The sequence below is a fragment of the Anolis sagrei genome, chromosome X (assembly GCF_037176765.1).
Source record: "Anolis sagrei isolate rAnoSag1 chromosome X, rAnoSag1.mat, whole genome shotgun sequence".
Classification (NCBI taxonomy): domain Eukaryota; kingdom Metazoa; phylum Chordata; class Lepidosauria; order Squamata; family Dactyloidae; genus Anolis; species Anolis sagrei.
This window is the reverse complement of record NC_090034.1, coordinates 70,365,512-70,384,293: the sequence shown is the minus strand read 5'-3', so window position 1 is coordinate 70,384,293 and position 18,782 is coordinate 70,365,512. Positions and strand designations below refer to the sequence as shown.

At 43.9% G+C, this 18,782-nt stretch overlaps 2 protein-coding genes across 2 annotated transcripts in view; one reads left to right on the top strand and one right to left on the bottom strand.

Annotated features, from left to right (window-relative positions):
• The window catches only part of LOC132780783 (zinc finger MYM-type protein 4), a 225,586-nt gene that overhangs the window by 158,332 nt on the left and 48,472 nt on the right, over positions 1-18,782 (bottom strand). The gene's annotated exons all lie outside the window — the stretch shown is intronic.
• The window catches only part of TMEM35B (transmembrane protein 35B), a 29,062-nt gene continuing 14,537 nt past the window's right edge, over positions 4,258-18,782 (top strand). Inside the window, exons 1-2 of the mRNA XM_060784562.2 lie at positions 4,258-4,417; positions 17,532-17,712. Coding sequence (XP_060640545.1) covers positions 4,310-4,417; positions 17,532-17,712 — 289 coding nt within the window. The 5' untranslated portion in view covers positions 4,258-4,309. The remainder of the gene's footprint in view (positions 4,418-17,531; positions 17,713-18,782) is intronic.

The following is an 18,782-nucleotide window of genomic DNA, read 5'->3' as shown; positions in this document are numbered from 1 at the left end:
TTTGGAGGAGGGTAGATCATGGATGATGGGACTTGCAGTACCTTCACTCACTTACTGAAACCACTGCGACCCTAATCCAATGACTGATCAAGACCAAACTTGGCACACAGAGCCCCCATGACCCACTCTACATCCTGCTGCAGTTTGAAGGAGGATGGACTTTGAATGATGAGACTTGCAGTACCTTCACTCACTTACTGAAACCACTGCCACCCTCATCCAATGACTGATAAAGACCAAACTTGGCACACAGAGCCCCCATGACCCACTCTACATCCTGCTGCAGTTTGAACGAGGATGGACTTTGAATGATGGGACTTGCAGTACCTTCACTCACTTACTGAAACCACTGTCACCCTCATCCAATGACTGATCAAGACCAAACTTAGCACACAGAGCCCCCATGACCAGGAATGTAGCCGGGGGGGGGGGGGGGTTGAGGGGCTTCACCCCCCCCCCCGAAATTCTCATGGTGGTCCGCGAGAAGGCCTTACTGGTGCATTATTTAAACTGTTACGTTTATTCATATCAGCCCCCCCCCGATCCCCTCTCCTGAAAAAAACTCACCCTCCTCCCCCCCCCCCCCCGAATCGAAATCCTGGCTACAGGCCTGCCCATGACCCTCTCTATATCCTACTGCTGTTTGGAGGAGGGTGGACCATGGATGATGGGACTTCAAGTACCTTCACTTACTTCCTGAAAACAATGCAACCGTCATGCAATGACCAATAAAGACCAAACTTGGCATACAGAACCGTCATTACCCACTTTCTCTAATAAACCGGGCAGCGCCGGGTCCCCAAGCTAGTAAATAAATAAATTACTGTAACGGAATAGTAACGAAATTTCGTTACTCTCGTTACAGGAACGAATTTCCCACCAACTATGCTTCAGAAACACTTTAGAAACGGAATGCCAGTTTGGTAGTTCCCTTTGGACCATTTCGTTTTGAATGAATGCCTAGTGGATGCCCTTGTAGTGGATGCCCTTGCCTAGTGGATGCCCACATCGGAACAGCCAGGTCTTCAAGTTCTTTCTAAAGACTGCCAATGTAGGGGCCTGTCTGAGATCTTTTGGGAAGGCGTTCCAGAGTCGGGGGGGGGCACCACAGAGAAGGCCCTGTCTCGTGTCCCCACCAAGTGCGCCTGCGATGCAGGCGGAATCACGAGCAGGGCCTCTCTGGATGAACGAAGTGAACGTGTGGGTTCATAAACGGAGATGCGGTCATGCAGGTAGGCAGATTGTCGCTGTTGTTGTTTTCCCCTGGACTTAATGTCAGGGGAAAACCATTACCTTTACCGAAGAGCGGCCCATGTGTTCTACCATTGCAGCAAGTCTGACCCCAAAAGCTTTAAAAATGAGGGAGATAGAAGCCCCTGAAGTTTCCCCAATTGTAATTACATGCAATTACTAGAACGGAATTGTAACGAAATTTCGTTACTCTCATTACAGGAGCACTTTAGAAACGAAATGGCAGTTTTGTAATTCCCTTTGGACCATTTCCTATTGAATGAATGCCTAGAGGTACAAAAGTTTCAAATAATTTTTATTTATTTATTTATTTCATCTACTTATACCCCGCCCTTCTCACCCCGGGGGGGGGGGGGGACTCAGGGCGGCTTACAGGAAAGGCACAATTAGATGCCCAAAACACACAACAAACAATACAAAATATAACAATTCAACAATTAAAATAAAACATCAATACCTAATAAAATCATAAAAACTATCTCATGTCAGAGTCCATATATCAGAGTCCATATATCCATTCCATTCCATTGTCCTTGTCTATCAACAGGTCCTTTAGTTAGTTGTCAGCATGGCCAAAAGCTTGGTCCCACATCCAGGTCTTTAGTTTTTTCCTAAATGCTAGAAGGGAAGTCGTCGATCTGATCTCCCCGGGGAGTGAGTTCCACAGGTGAGGGGCCACCACTGAGAAGGCCCTGCTCCTCGTCCCCGCCAGCCTCACTTGTGCCACTGGCGGGGTCGAGAGCAGGGCCTCCCCAGAAGATCTTAAACTTCGAGGTGGGATGTAGAGGGAGATCCGTTCGGACAAATACACTGGGCCGGAACCGTATAGGGTTTTGTTGGTCAAAACCAGCACTTTGAATTGTGCTCGGAATTGGATCGGCAGCCAGTGGAGCTGACGCAACAGGGGGGTGGTGTGCTCCCTGTACGCCGCTCCGGTGAGCAATCTGGCTGCTTCTCGCTGGACTAGTTGAAGTTTCCGAGCAGTCTTCAAAGGCAGCCCCACGTAGAGAGCGTTGCAGTAATCCAGTCGGGATGTAACAAGAGCGTGGACCACCGTGGCCAAGTCCGACTTCCCAAGGTACAGGCGCAGCTGGCGCACAAGTTTTAGTTGTGCAAAAGCTCTCCCGGCCACCGCCGAGACCTGAGATTCCAGGCTCAGCGATGAGTCCAGGATCACTCCCAAGCTGCGAACCTGCGTCTTCAGGGGGAGTGTAACCCCGTCTAACACAGGCTGTAACCCTATACCCTGTTCGGCCTTCCGACTGACCAGTAGGACCTCTGTCTTGTCTGGATTCAATTTCAATTTGTTAGCTCTCATCCAGTCCCATACAGCGGCTAAACACCAGTTCAAGGTCTGGACAGCTTCCTTGGTGACAGGTGAGAAGGAGTGACAGATTTGGACGTCATCTGCATAGAGATAGGATCTTAGTAAATAAATAAATTACTGTAACGGAATAGTAACGAACATTCGTTACTCTCGTTACAGGAACGAATTTCCCACTAACTATGCTTCAGAAACACTTTAGAAACGGAATGCCAGTTTGGTAGTTCCCTTTGGACCATTTCCTTTTGAATGAATGCCTAGTGGATGCCCTTGCGGCAGCAGCCAATGGCGAAGGAGGAAAGAAGGGGGCGTGAGTTCGAATCCCGCCCTCTGCTCGCCTTCCTCCCATAACAAGCAAAGGGAAGGAGGGATCAGGCAGAGGAAGAGAGCCATGGCTCGGGTTTTCTCGGCTCTTCGGGTCCTTCTGGGTCTCTTCTTCGCCCTCACGCCCTTACTGAAACCATTGCGACCCTGAACCAATGACTGATCAAAACCGAACTTGGCAAACAGAGCCCCCATGACCCTATCTGCATCCTGTTTCAGTTTGGAGGAGGGTAGATCATGGATGATGGGACTTGCAGTACCTTCACTCACTTACTGAAACCACTGCGACCCTAATCCAATGACTGATGAAGACCAAACTTAGCACACAGAGCCCCCATGACCCACTCTACATCCTGCTGCAGTTTGAAGGAGGATGGACTTTGAATGATGAGACTTGCAGTACCTTCACTCACTTACTGAAACCACTGCCACCCTCATCCAATGACTGATAAAGACCAAACTTGGCACACAGAGCCCCCATGACCCACTCTACATCCTGTTGCAGTTTGAAGGAGGATGGACTTTGAATGATGAGACTTGCAGTACCTTCATTCACTTACTGAAACCACTGCGACCTTCATCCAATGACTGATCAAGACCAAACTTAGCACACAGAGCCCCCATGACCAGGCATGTAGACGGGGGGGGGGGGGGGGGGGGGGCTTGAGGGGCTTCAGCCCCCCCCCCCGAAATTCTGATGGTGGTCCGCGAGAAGGCCTTACTGGTGCATTATTTAAACTGTTATGTTTATTCATATCATGATCTGATCACCATACTCAATATATCCCATATGCATGGGGGTATTGGGGTAATGATACAAAAGGTTTGCTAGGCTAGACCCTCTTTCACTCAGACTCAGCCCCCCCCGAACCCCTCCCCTGAAAAAAACTCAGCCCCCCCCCCCAATAGAAATCCTGGCTACGGGCCTGCCCATGACCCTCTCTATATCCTGCTGCTGTTTGTAGGAGGATGGCCCATGGATGATGGGACTTCAAGTACCTTCACTCACTTCCTGAAAATAATGCTGCCATTATCCAAAGACCAATAAAGACCAAACTTGGCATACAGAACCGTCATTACCCACTTTCTCTAATAAACCGGGCAGCGCCGGGTCCCCAAGCTAGTAAATAAATGAATTACTGTAACGGAAGAGTAACGAAATTTCGTTACTCTCGTTACAGGAACGATTTTCCCACTAACTATGCTTCAGAAACACTTTAGAAACGGAATGCCAGTTTGGTAGTTCCCTTTGGACCATTTCCTTTTGAATGAATGCCTAGTGGATGGCCTTGCGGCAGCAGCCAATGGCGAAGGAGGAAAGGAGGGGGCGTGAGTTCGAATCCCGCCCTCTGCTCGCCTTCCTCCCATAACAAGCAAAGGGAAGGAGGGATCAGGCAGAGGAAGAGAGCCATGGCTCGGGTTTTCTCGGCTCTTCGGGTCCTTCTGGGCCTCTTCTTCGCCCTCACCGGGCTGGTCAAGCTCAGCGACCGGATTCCGGGGGATTTCCACCAGCAAATGGTGAGATCTGCACCCGCTTTGCCTTTGCAAAGGGCCAAGATTGCACTTGGGGTCTTCTTAGAGCCAGATCCTTGGAATAGGCATCCATTGGAGAACCCAGGAAGCAACCCTTGCCCACAACAAGGGGTTCCAGCTCTGCAGGGTGGATTTAATTGGTCTCAATTTAGGGCTAATCCGGTTTCAAGCTTAGTCCCGTGTAGACAGGACAATCAGGCGTCCTTTCCCCGCCTTTTGGTTTGAAACCGTTTGGGCGCGAATTGGGGCTGGGAAGGCTTTTGGTTTTGGAGAAGCCTTTCCCTACAAATAGTAATACATTTAGATTAATACTATATTTTATATGATTAGTAGCATTGCTTTATATTATTTTGTATTATTAGATATTATTTTACGTTATTATCAGTAGTATTGTCTTATGATATTATATATTATTATTAGTTGTATTGTTTTATATTATTAGCTATTGTTATATATTATTTTATGTTATTAGTAGTATTGTTTTCTAGTATGATAATATTTTATAATATTCAAATAATTTGTTTTATATTATTAGCTATTGTCATATATTATTTTATGTTATTAGTAGTATTGTTTTATAGTATGATAATATTTTATAATATTCAAATAATTTGTTTTATATTATTAGCCATTGTTATATATTATTTTATGTTATTAGTAGTATTGTTTTCTAGTATGATAGTATTTTATAATATTAAAATAATTTGTTTTATATTATTAGCTATTGTTATATATTATTTGATGTTATTAGTAGTATTGTTTTATAGTATGATAATATTTTATAATATTAAAATAATTTATGTTTATGTTTCATATATATTTGTATCATACTATGATAATAATGTATATTGTTATTATTGTATTTAATATTATTAGTAGTATTGTTTTATATTATTATTTAATACTAGCCGTCCCATGCCACGCGTTGCTGTGGCCCACATAGAGGTTCTGTGTGGGAGGTTTGGTCCAATTCTATCATTGGTGGGGTTCAGAATGCTCTTTGATTGTAGGTGAACTATAAATCCCAGCAACTGCAACTCCCAAATGTCAAGATTCTATTTTCCCCAGACTCCACCAATGTTCACATTTCGACATATTGAGTATTCGTGTAGAGTTTGGTCTAGATCCATCATTGTTTGAGTGCACAGTGATCTTTGGATGTAGGTGAACTACAACTCCAAAACTAAAGGACACTGCCCACCAAACCTTTCCAGTATTTTCTGTTGGTCATGGGACTTCTGTGGGCCAAGTTTGGTTCAATTCCATCGTTAGTGGGGTTCAGAATGCTCTTTGATTGTAGGTGAACTATAAATCCCAGCAACTGCAACTCCCAAATGTCAAGATTCTATTTTCCCCAAACTCTACCAGTGTTCACATTTGGGCATATTGAGTATTCGTGTAGAGTTTGGTCCAGATCCATCATTGTTTGAGTCCACAGTGATCTCTGGATGTAGATGAACTGCAACTCCCAAACTCAAGGTCAGTGCCCACTAAACCCTTTTAGTGTTTTCTGTTGGTCATGGGAGTTCTGTGTGCCTCGTTTGGCCCAATTCCATCGTTGGTGGAGTTCAGAATGCTCTTTGATTAAAGGTGAACTATAAATCCCAGCAACTACAACTCCCAAATGACAAAATCTATTTTTTTGAGTGAAGGACATACATTGGGTTGTTAGGTGTCTTGTGTCCAAATTTGGTGCCAATTCACCCAATGGTTTTTGAGTTCTGCTAATCCCACAAACGAACATTACATTTTATTTATATAGATAATAATAATGTATATTGTTATTATTGTATTTAATATTATCGTTTTATATTATTATTTTATATTGATATAATATAATATTTATTTATTTATTTAAAACATTTATATTCCGCTCTTCTCATCCCGAAGGGGACTCAGGGCAGTGCGCAGCATATACACGGCAAACATTCAATGCCGGGATACAAATTCACATACAATACATAAGCATTAAAAAACATTTATCAAAATATTAAAATACATATTATTATAATATTTATTATTATTATTTTATCCTCTTTGTCGCCTTCCTTTGCCATTTGTTTCCTAGGGAATTAAGATTATTATTATTATTATTATATTTTATATTATGTTTATTCTTGTATATTATTATATTTTATATTATTCTCTATACTTTATACCATTATTATGATTTTAAATATTATTAGTAGTATTGTTTTATATTATGTTATATTTATTATTTTTATTTTATCCTCTTTGTGGTCTTCTTCTTTTGGCATTTGTTTCCTAGGGAATCCAGATCATTATTGTTATTTTTAATATTATTGTTATTATTTTATAAAATTATATTTAATATTATTAATAATATTGTTTTATATTATTATATATTGTTCTACAGTATTATATTATATATTAGTATTTTATATTATTATTATTATTTTATCCTCTTCATCTCCTTCTTCCTTTGCCATTGATTTCCTAGGGAATCCAGATTGTTGTTGTTATATAGGAGCCCCCGGTGGCGCAGTGGGTTAAACCGCTGAGCTGCTGAATTTATTGACTGAAAGGTTGCAGGTTTGAATCCGGGGAGTGGCATGAGCTTCTGCTGTTAGCCCCAGCTTCTGCCAACCATGCAAATGTGAGTAGATCAATAGGTGGGAGGGTAATGGCACTCCATGCAGTCCCACCAGCCACATGACCTTGGAGATGTCTATGGACAACGCTGGCTCTTCGGCTTAGAAATGGAGTTGAGCTCCCAGAGTCGGACACGACTGCATTTAATGTCAGGGGAAAACCTTTATCTTTACCTTATATTTATATTTATATTATTGTTATTATTTTGTATTATTATATTTAATATATTTAATATTATATTTAATATTAGTAGCGTTGTTTTATATTAATATTTTATGATATTGTTGCTATTATTATTATTATTATTATTATTATTATTATTATTTCCTCTTATTCTTATTCTTCCTTCGCCATTTGTTTCCTAGGGAAACGAAGAGGTGAATCCAGATTTTAAATGCAATTGATTGCATAGAAAGACACATTTTCCAAAACTTTGGCTCTTGGAACTAGACTCTAGTTGGGTGCATCCACTCTATAGAAAGAATGCTAAGCAATGCAGTTTGACACCACTTTGAGTGCTGTGACTCGTTGCTATGAGATCTTGGAGTTGTCCAAGGCCTCTCCCTTTCTCTTCCGAGAGTGCTGTTGGCTTCCCAAACTCCAAATTTGGTTCAAGTGGTGTCAAACCGCATCAATGGCCGGCATAAAATTACAGTAGAATCATAGAATCATAGAATCAAAGAGTTGGAAGAGACCTCATGGGCCATCCAGTCCAACCCCCTGCCAAGAAGCAGGAATATTGCATTCAAATCACCCCTGACAAATGGCCATCCAGCCTCTGTTTAAAAGCTTCCAAAGAAGGAGCCTCCACCACACTCCGGGGCAGAGAGTTCCACTGCTGAACAGCTCTCACAGTCAGGAAGTTCTTCCTAATGTTCAGATGGAATCTCCTCTCTTGTAGTTTGAAGCCATTGTTCCGCGTCCTAGTCTCCAAGGAAGCAGAAAACAAGCTTGCTCCCTCCTCCCTGTGGCTTCCTCTCACATATTTATACATGGCTATCATATCTCCTCTCAGCCTTCTCTTCTTCAGGCTAAACATGCCCAGTTCCCTAAGCCGCTCCTCATAGGGCTTGTTCTCCAGACTCTTGATCATTTTAGTCGCCCTCCTCTGGACACATTCCAGCTTGTCAATATCTCTCTTGAATTGTGGCGCCCAGAATTGGACACAATATTCCAGGTGTGGTCTAACCAAAGCAGAATAGAGGGGTAGCATTACTTCCTTAGATCTAGACACTATGCTCCTATTGATGCAGGCCAAAATCCCATTGGCTTTTTTTGCCGCCACGTCACATTGTTGGCTCATGTTTAACTTGTTGTCCACAAGGACTCCAAGATCTTTTTCACACGTACTGCTCTCGAGCCAGGCGTCAGCCATTCTGTATCTTTGCATTTCGTTTTTTCTGCCAAAGTGGAGTATCTTGCATTTGTCGCTGTTGAACTTCATTTTGTTAGTTTTGGCCCATCTCTCTAATCTGTCAAGATCGTTTTGAATTCTGCTCCTGTCCTCTGGACTATTGGCTATCCCTCCCAATTTGGTGTCGTCTGCAAACTTGATGATCATGCCTTCTAGCCCTTCATCTAAGTTATTAATAAAGATGTTGAACAGGACCGGGCCCAGGACGGAACCCTGCGGCACTCCACTTGTCACTTCTTTCCAAGATGAAGAGGAAGCATTAGTGAGCACTCTCTGTGTTCGTCCACTTAACCAATTACAGATCCACCTCACCGTAGTTTTGACTAGCCCACATTGGACAAGTTTCCTTGCCAGAAGGTCATGGGGGACCTTGTCGAAGGCCTTACTGAAATCCAGGTACGCTACATCCACGGCATTCCCCCAGTAGAGTCTTGCTTATCCAACCTTCGCTCATCCAACTTTCTGTATTATCCAACGCAGTCTGCCTCCCACCCGGATCCACAGCTGTTTCAATACATTGCGATGTTTTGGTGCTAAATTCGTAAATACAGCAATTACTACATAACGTTTCTGTGTATTTTTTTTTTTTATATATAATCTTTATTAAATTTTGATTTACATTTAAAAACAGTGTGTGAAGTATAAAAAGGGTGAATTTAGAATTTGATAGTATACAAAGACTCCCGACAAAGTGTGATGGGTGATAAAGTTGAGAAGGAAAGTAGAAGTAGGTCAAGGGAGACCGAAGAGATAGTTGAGAGTATAAAGGATAGAATAAAATCCCACCACCATTTAAAATGTAGAGTAGAAAGTATTGTTGACTTCCCAGGGTTTTCTTGAGGTCTAGTCTTCTTTCTTGCTTTTATTTCTAGTTCTCTTCTCCCCAACTTCTTTTATCTTTATCTTCCTTCTCTGTTTCCCTTTCATTCCTCTAGGTCAGAATCTTCTTATTTTTTTGTCTGAAGTAATCCGTCACTTCTTCCCAATGTGTTTCTTTCATATTGATCCCTTTACTTCTTGCTATTAGGAAAGTGAGTCTATCCATGTTTTTTATTTCCAGAATTTTTGTTAATCTTTCGTTGTCATCCGGTATCTCACTTTGCTTCCACCTCCTGGCGTAGCAGATTCTTGCAGCAGTTGTCATCAGAAATAGAATTTTGTCAGTATTTTTCTCTATTTTTAACTCATGTATACCCAGTAAGAATAATTCTGCCTTCCATGGTATATTGATTTTTAGGATTTCTTGCAGTTCTTTTTGTACCTTTTTCCAATATTCTTTGGCCCTCTTACAGGTCCACCAGGTATGGAAGTATGTCCCTTCTTCTTCTTTGCATTTCCAGCAATCTGTGCTGATGTTTTTATTCCCTTTTCCAATTTTTTGGGGGGTTATATACCAGCGATGTGCCGTTTTCAACCAATTCTCTTTTAAATCGGAGGCGTAGCAGTATTTTAACTTTTCTCTCCAGACTTTCTCCCATTCCTCCTGCCTGATGTTTCTCCTAATATTTTCATTCCATCTTCTTTTATAATTCTTTTCTCCTTTATTTTCTAGTTTCCATTCCAACAATTTTCTGTAAAATCATCTAAGTTCATCTAAGTTATTAATAAAGATGTTGAACAGGACCGGTCCCAGGACGGAACCCTGCGGCACTCCACTTGTCACTTCTTTCCAAGATGAAGAGGAAGCATTAGTGAGCACTCTCTGTGTTCGTCCACTTAACCAATTACAGATCCACCTCACCGTAGTTTTGACTAGCCCACATTGGACAAGTTTCCTTGCCAGAAGGTCATGGGGGACCTTGTCGAAGGCCTTACTGAAATCCAGGTACGCTACATCCACGGCATTCCCCCAGTAGAGTCTTGCTTATCCAACCTTCGCTCATCCAACTTTCTGTATTATCCAACGCAGTCTGCCTCCCACCCGGATCCACAGCTGTTTCAATACATTGCGATGTTTTGGTGCTAAATTCGTAAATACAGCAATTACTACATAACGTTTCTGTGTATTGAACTGCTTTTTCTGTCAATTTGTTGTAGAACATGATGTTTTGGTGCTTGGGAAATCTGACTTGGACACGGTAGTCCACGCTCTGGTTATATCCCGTATAGACTACTGCAATGCTCTCTACGTGGGGTTGCCTTTGAAGACGGCCTGGAAGCTTCAACTAGTCCAATGAACGGCAGCCAGGTTGTTAACAGGAGCGGCGCTCAGGGAGCATACAACCCCCTTGTTGCGCCAGCTCTCCTGGCTGCCGGTTTGCTACCGGGCCCAATTCAAAATGCTGGCTTTGGCCTATAAAGCCCTAAACCAGTGGTTCTCAACCTGGGGTCCCCAGATGTTTTTGACCTACAACTCCCAGAAATCCCAGCCAGTTCACCAGCTTTTAGGATTTCTGGGAGTTGAAGGCCAAAAACATATGGGGACCCCAGGTTGAGAACCTCTGCCCTAAACGGTTCTGGCCCAACTTACCTGTCCGAACGTATCTCCCCTTACGAACCATTGAGGACTTTAAGATAATCTGGGGGATGCCCTGTTCTAGGTCCCGCCTTCGTCACAAGTACATTTGGCGGGAATGAGAGACAGGGCCTTCTCAGTGGTTGCCCCTTGGCTATAGAATGCCCTTCCTCGGGAGATCAGATCTGCTCCCTCCCACTTAATGTTTCGGAGACAAGTTAAAACATGGCTGTTCAAACAAGCGTTTACAAATACAGAGTAGCTAATATAGGAAATCGAATGAGCTGACAATGGAACTGGACAATGCTTGATAGTAATGAGACGCCCATGTTGTTTTTACTGCTTTTGTGATGTTTTCTGGTAGACACTGATTATCTAGATGCGGTACAGTCTGGTTTTAGGCCGGGACATGGAACTGAGACAGCCTTGGTCGCCTTGGTAGATGATCTTTGCTGGGAGCTGGACAGGGAGAGTGTGTCCCTGTTAGTTCTGCTGGACCTCTCAGCGGCCTTCGATACCGTCAACCACGGTATCCTTTTGGGACGCCTCGCAGATATGGGACTTGGGGTACTGCCTTGCAGTCCCTCCAGTCCTTTCTCGAGGGACGGTCCCAGAAGGTGTTACTGGGTGACTCCTGTTCGGCCCCACAACTTTGTTGTTTGGGGTCTCACAGGGTTCAATTCTGTCCCTGATGTTGTTCAATATCTACATGAAGCCACTGGGGGAGATCATCCGGAGTTTCGGAATGCGGTGTTATCTCTACGCAGATGATGTCTAAATCTGTCACTCCTTCTCCCCTGTCACCAAGGAGGCTGTCCAAACTTTGAACTGGTGCTTGGCCACTGTGTCGGACTGGATGAGAGCTAACAAACTGAAATTGAATCCAGACAAGACAGAGGTCCTAATGGTCAGTCGTAAGGCCGAACAGGGCATAAGGTTACAGCCTGTGTTAGACGTGGTTACACTCCCCCTGAAGACGCAGGTTCGCAGCTTGGGAGTGATCCTGGACTCATCTCTGAGCCTGGAACCCCAGGTTTAGGCGGTGGCCGGGAGAGCTTTTGCACAATTAAAACTTGTGCGCCAGTTGCACCCGTACCTTGGGAAGTCTGATTTGGTCACAGTGGTCCACGCTCTTGTTACATCCCGAATAGATTACTGCAACGCACTCTACGTGGGGTTGCCTTTGAAAACTGTTCGGAAACTTCAGTTAGCTAGATTAATCACCAGAGCGTCATACAGGGAACATACCACCCCTCTGTAGTGTCAGCTCCACTGGCTGCCGACCCAGTTCCGAGCACAATTCAAAGTGTTGGTTTTGACCTATAAAACCCTATACAGCTCCGGCCCAGTGTACCTGTCCGAACGTATCTTCTTCTATGTCCCACCTCGGAGTTTAAGATCTTCTGGGGAGGCCCTGCTCTCGGCCCCGCCTCTATCACAAGTGAGGCTGGTGGGGATGAGGGACAGGGCCTTCTCAGTGGTGGCCCCTCTTCTGTAGAACTCACTCCCCGGGGAAATTAGGTCATCAACATCCCTCCTCTCCTTCAGAAGGAAGCTGAAAACATGGACATGGGACCAGGCCTTTGGGTAATCTGGCAGACTGACAAGGTAATGACGATCAGAATTTGGAAAGGACTATGGTAATGCTGAATGGACTTACGGATTTTAGAACTCGGTGAACGTTGGCCACTAGATTGGCTTTTAGTTGTTTTATGTTAATTGAATGTTTTAGCTTGTGGTTATTGTTGTTATGTATTTTATCTGTTGAATTGTTGGCATCGAATTGTGCCGGTTGTAAGCCGCCCTGAGTCCCCCCTAGGAGGTTGAGAAGAGCGGGGTAGAAGTGCCCTAAATAAATAAATAAATAAATAAATAAATAAATACATTTTATACTGTTTAATGTTTTAAAATCTATATTATGTTTTATGTATACTGATTTGTTGGAAACCGCCTTGAGTCGCCGATTGGCTGAGAAAGGCGGTAAACAAATACAGTAAACACAGTAAATAAATAAATAATTTGTAAACTCATAACGCAATTTGACATTGAATAGGCTTTTCCTTAATCCCTCTTTATTATCCAACATTTTCACGAGACTCTACTGTATCTCCAAGCCATTTACATCAGATATATATGAAACACAAATGAATGTCATGCTGAGACTTGGCTCCTATCTCCAAAGTGTCTGATTATAGGCATAGATGCAAATGCAGGCCCCCCAAAATTAATTAATTAATTAATTAATTAAAAACAGGCAGGGCAGCCTTTAATCCTCGATTGAAGGGCATCATTTTAATCATCGATCAAAGGGCACATGCGATTAGGTGTTCAGATATGCAGTGGAGCCAGCGTTGTGCTTGAATGTTGGACTATGACTCCAGAAATATCCCTATGAAATGTATGGGCTTGTTGTAAGTCCAAAGGTGACTCGAAGGCATGCACGGGGTGCATCTATACTGTTGAATTGATGCAGTTTGATGCCGCTTGAACTTCCTTGGCTCAATGCTAATGGCATCCTGAGAGTTGGAGTTTTACAAGGTCTTTAGCCTTCTCTGCCAAAGAGTGCTGGTGCCGCCCCAAACTACAAGCCCCACAATTCCATGCAGTTTAAAATGGTATCAAACTGTATTAATTCGCAAGTTCAATTCCGGGGAGCGGCGTGAGCTTCTGCTGTCAGCCCTAGCTTCTGCCAACCTAGCAGTTCGAAAACATGCAAATGTGAGTAGATCAATAGGTACCGCTCCAACGAGAAGGTAACGGCGCTCCATGCAGTCATGCTGGCCACATGACCTTGGAGGTGTCTACGGACAACGCTGGCTCTTCGACTTAGAAATGGAGATGAGCACCACACCCCAGAGTCAGACATGACTGGACTTAATGTCAGGGGACTACCTTTACCTTTACTTTTTTACTTCATAACTAATTTTGCTACTGTTATGAATCGTAATGTAAATATCTGATATGCAGGATGTATTTTTATTCACTGGACCAAATTTGGCACAAATACCCAATACGCCAAAATTTGATTACTGGTGGGGTTGGGCGGGGGGATTGATTTTGTCATTTGGGAGTTGTAGTTTCTGGGATTTCTAGTTAACCAACAATCAAAGAGCATTCTGAACTCCACAAATGATGGAATTGAACCAAACTTGGCACACAGATCTCCATGCCCAGAACTGGACACAATATTCCAGGTGTGGTCTGCCTTGGTTAGACCACACCTGGAATAGTATGTCCAATTCTGGGCATCACAATTGAAGAGAGATACTGACAATCTAGAATGTGTCCAGAGGAAGGCGACTGCAATGAACAAGGGTCTGGAGAACAGGCCCTGTGAGGAGTGGCTTAAAGAGCTGGGCATGTTTAGCCTGAAGAGAAGGCTGCGAGGAGACATTATAGCCATGTATAAATACGTGGGAGGAAGTCATAGAGAGGAGGGAGCAAACTTGTTTTCTGCTGCCCTGGAGACTAGGACGCGGAACAGTGGCTTCAAACTACAAGAAAAGAGATTGCATCTGAACACTTGGAAGAACTTCCTGACTGTGAGAGCCGTTCAACAGTGGAACTCTCTGCCCCGGAGTGTGGTGGAGGCTCCTTCTTTGGAAGCTTTTAAACAGAGGCTAGATGGCCATCTGTCGGGGGTACTTTAAATGCAATATTCCTGCTTCTTGGCAGGGGGTTGGACTGGATGGCCCAGGAGGTCTCTTCCAACTCTATGATTCTATGAACTGAAAATACTGGAAAAGTTTGGTGGGCATTGGCCTTGAGTTTTGGAGTTGTAGTTCACCTACATCCAGAGAACACAATGGACTCAAACAATGATAGATCTGAACCAAACTAGGCACGAATACTCAACATGCCCAAATGTGAACACTGGTGGAGTTTGGGGGAAATAGACCTAGACATCTGGGAGTTGTAGTTGCTGGGATTTATAGTTCACCTACAATCAAAGAGCATTCTGAACTCCACAAACGATGGAATTGAACCAAATTTGGCACACAAAACTCTCATGACAAACAGCAAATACTGGAAGGGTTTGCTAGGCATTGACCTTGAATTTTGGAGTTGTAGTTCACCTACATCCAGAAAGCACTGCGGACTCAAACAATGATAGATCAGGACTAAATTAGGCATGAATACTCAATATGCCCAAATGTGAATACTGGTGGAGTTTGTGGAAAATAGACCTTGACATCTGGGAGTTGTAGCTGCTGGGATTTATCATTCATCTACGAGGGGTATTTCTTAAGTAAGGTCCGTTGGAACATAAGTACACAACGAATGGCAAAGGAAGGCGACGAAAAGGATAAAATAATAATAAATATTATAATACTAAATATTATAATAATATGTATTTTAATATTTTGATAAATGTTCTTAATGTTTATGTATTGTATGTGAATTTGTGTCCCGGCATTGAATGTTTGCCGTGTATATGCTGTGCCCTGAGTCCCCTTCGGGGTAAGAAGGGCGGAATATAAATGTTTTAAATCTATTTACGAGGGGTATTTTTTAAGTAAGGTCCGTTGGAACATAAGTACACAACGAAAGTTTATTTCAAAAAAGTAAATTTATTTTCAGAAAGTACATACTTCACTCTATTTTTCGACATAGTTGCCAAGTTTGTTCAAACACTTATCATACCTCTGAACCAATTTTGAAATACCCTCTTCATAAAAACTTGCCGCCTGCTCCGATAACCAAATCATCTGTAATCAAAGAAGGGCGACCGGAGCGGTCCTCATCATGGACGTTGTCACGGCCATCTTTGAATTGTCGTACCCACTTACGCACTTTGCTTTCACTCATAACAGTATCACCGTACAGGGCCGTAGCCAGAAAAAAATTTCGGGGAGGGTTGACAATTGGGGGGGGGGGGGTTGAAAATTTGGGGGGGGGGGTTGAAAATTTCGGGGAGGGTTGAAATTTGGGGGGGGGGTAGGTTTGAAACCTGCCTCCTAGCTCACGCTGAAGCAAAGAGCACAGCAAGGGGCAGAGCAACCTTCAATAGCCTGCAGCTCCGCCCCTGTCAACCACCTCCACCAAGTCTGGCCTCCTTAATGAGAGCATTCAACACACACATACCCCAACTTGGTTGCTTCACTACATCGGCTATTGTTGCAAGTAATGACAATGTGAATAAATTGTCAATATTTGCTTGACATAGTGCTTACAGTTCTGGAGGGACTCTTAATTTTTTGCATCTCATAGATTTAGCATGGGGATTTGGTTAACCAGTTAAAATTCATGATTAAACCAGGTTTTTTAAAAAAATCTGAAACATTTCGGGGGGGGGGGGGTTGAACCCCTAAAACCACCCCCTCGCTACAGGCCTGTCACCGTACACTTCACAAATCTGTCAATGAATTTCTGCAGCAGGCAGGTTCCTGGCTGACAAAAACTGTATCACTGAGCGAACCTCACATGCGGAGGGCGAGTTGATAGTCTTAAACATTTTTAAAGCACAGAACAGAACCGTACAGGTTAGCTACAGAGCGGAAACTGAGCACAGTTGTTCCCGAGGCATGCCGGTACACGACGCACGCGCTCGTTGCGGTATGCGCGCGAACTACTAGTGTCTACAACAAAACGGACCTTACTTAAAAAATACCCCTCGTACAATCAAAGAGCATTCCGAACCCAACCAACAATAGAATTGGGCCAGACGTCCCACGCAGAACCCCCATGACTTGAAAGGACGCGTTGGAGCGAGCCTCCCTCCAGCCTCACATGCTCTTCCTTGCCTGCACATGCGCACCATGCTGCCATGTGTGCCGAGTACGCCTGCTCTCCCCTCCCCACTTGGAGTCTCAGAAATAGCCCTCCCCTTGTCTGAGAGGCCGGCCTATCACAGAAGAGGAGGGTTTTTGGTGGGAGGATTAGCCTTCTGTTTCCAAAAAGGAAGAGAAAAACAGACGGAGAGATCTTCAGCCTTCTCTACCAAAGGGGTTCCGAAGACCACCAGAAATATGTTTTTCTGATTGTCTTTGGCAACCTATCTGAAACCCCCTGGTGACTCTCGCCCAGAGATCCGGACCCCCAGGTTGAGAAACATTGCATTTCATAGAATCATAGAATCATAGAATCAAAGAGTTGGAAGAGACCCCATGGGCCATCCAGTCCAACCCCCTGCCAAGAAGCAGGAATATTGCATTCAAATCACCCCTGACAGATGGCCATCCAGCCTCTGCTTAAAAGCTTCCAAAGAAGGAGCCTCCACCACACTCCGGGGCAGAGAGTTCCACTGCTGAACGGCTCTCACAGTCAGGAAGTTCTTCCTAATGTTCAGATGGAATCTCCTCTCTTGTAGTTTGAAGCCATTGTTCCGCGTCCTAGTCTCCAGGGAAGCAGAAAACAAGCTTGCTCCCTCCTCCCTGTGGCTTCCTCTCACATATTTATACATGGCTATCATATCTCCTCTCAGCCTTCTCTTCTTCAGGCTAAACATGCCCAGTTCCCTAAGCCGCTCCTCATAGGGCTTGTTCTCCAGACCCTTGATCATTTTAGTCGCCCTCCTCTGGACACATTTAAAGGAGAAGAGCCTTTTCCAGTTTCCCACCTGGCAATCTTCACCTTTTATTTTTACTAAGTGCATCTTTCTCCTCTTTCTTTGCCAGAAATCCCAGTTTGTCCAGTTTGCTGATGTTTTTCCCTTAAAGGAGTTTGGCTACAAGCCAGAGCCGGACAGGTACCTGGAGACAGTGGGTTGGATCGAAGCCGTGGCCGGTTTGCTCTTAGCCTTTGGACCGCAATTGCTGCAGGAAATCAGTAATTTCATCCTCACCATTGTCATGATAGGTAAGCGCCTTGGTTGTGTCGCTGTCTCTCAGAGGAAGGCAATGGGAAACCAGATCTTGCCAAGAAAAACCCTGTGATAGGTTGGCTTTAGGGTTGCTTTAACCACAATGGGATCCTGGGAGCTGTAGTTTGCCGAGACCCCCATTCTCTTTCCTAGTTTAGGCTAAAGACCTTGTAAAGCTACAGCTCACAGAATGCCATTGCATTGAGTGTGAGTATGCATTAATTCTCCAGTGTAGATGCACCCATGGCTGCATGGTATTGTCGAAGGCTTTCATGGCTGGAATCACTAGGTTCTTGTGGGTTCTTTCGGGCTATATGGCCATGTCCTAGAGGCATTTTCTCCTGACGTTTCGCCTGCATCTATGGCAAACATCCTCAGAGGTAGTCAGGTCTGTTGGAACTAGAAAAATGAGTTTATATATCTGTGGAATGACCGGGGTGGGGCAAAGAGCTCTTCTCTGCTGGAGCTAGGTGTGAATGTTTTAACTGACCACCTTCATTAGCATTGAAAGGCCTAGCTGAGCCTGGGGGAATCTTTTGTTGAGAGGTGTTAAGATGTGCCTGGTTGTTTCCTCTCTGCTGTTTTGCTGTTGTAATTTTAGAGTTTTTTTAATACCATGTCAGACTACACAGAGAAGCCATTGAAATCCACAAGCATGTGGACAATTTCAACAGAAAGGAGGAGACCATGAAAATGAACAAAATCTGGCTACCAGTTTTTAAAAACTCTAAAATTACAACAGCAAAACAGCAGAGAGGAAACAACCAGGCACATCTTAACACCTCTCAACAAAAGATTCCCCCAGGCTCAGCCAGGCAATCAATGCTAATGAAAGTGGTCAGTTAAAACATTCACACCTAGCTCCAGCAGAGAAGAGCTCTTTGTCCCACCCTGGTCATTCCACAGATATATAAACCCATTTTCCTAATTCCAACAGACCTCACTACCTCTGAGGATGCTTGCCATAGATGCCGGCGAAACGTCAGGAGAAAATGCCTCTAGAACATGGCCATATAGCCTGAAAAAAACCATCATGGCTGCATTCTTTGGAAGGTTGGGGTTTGTA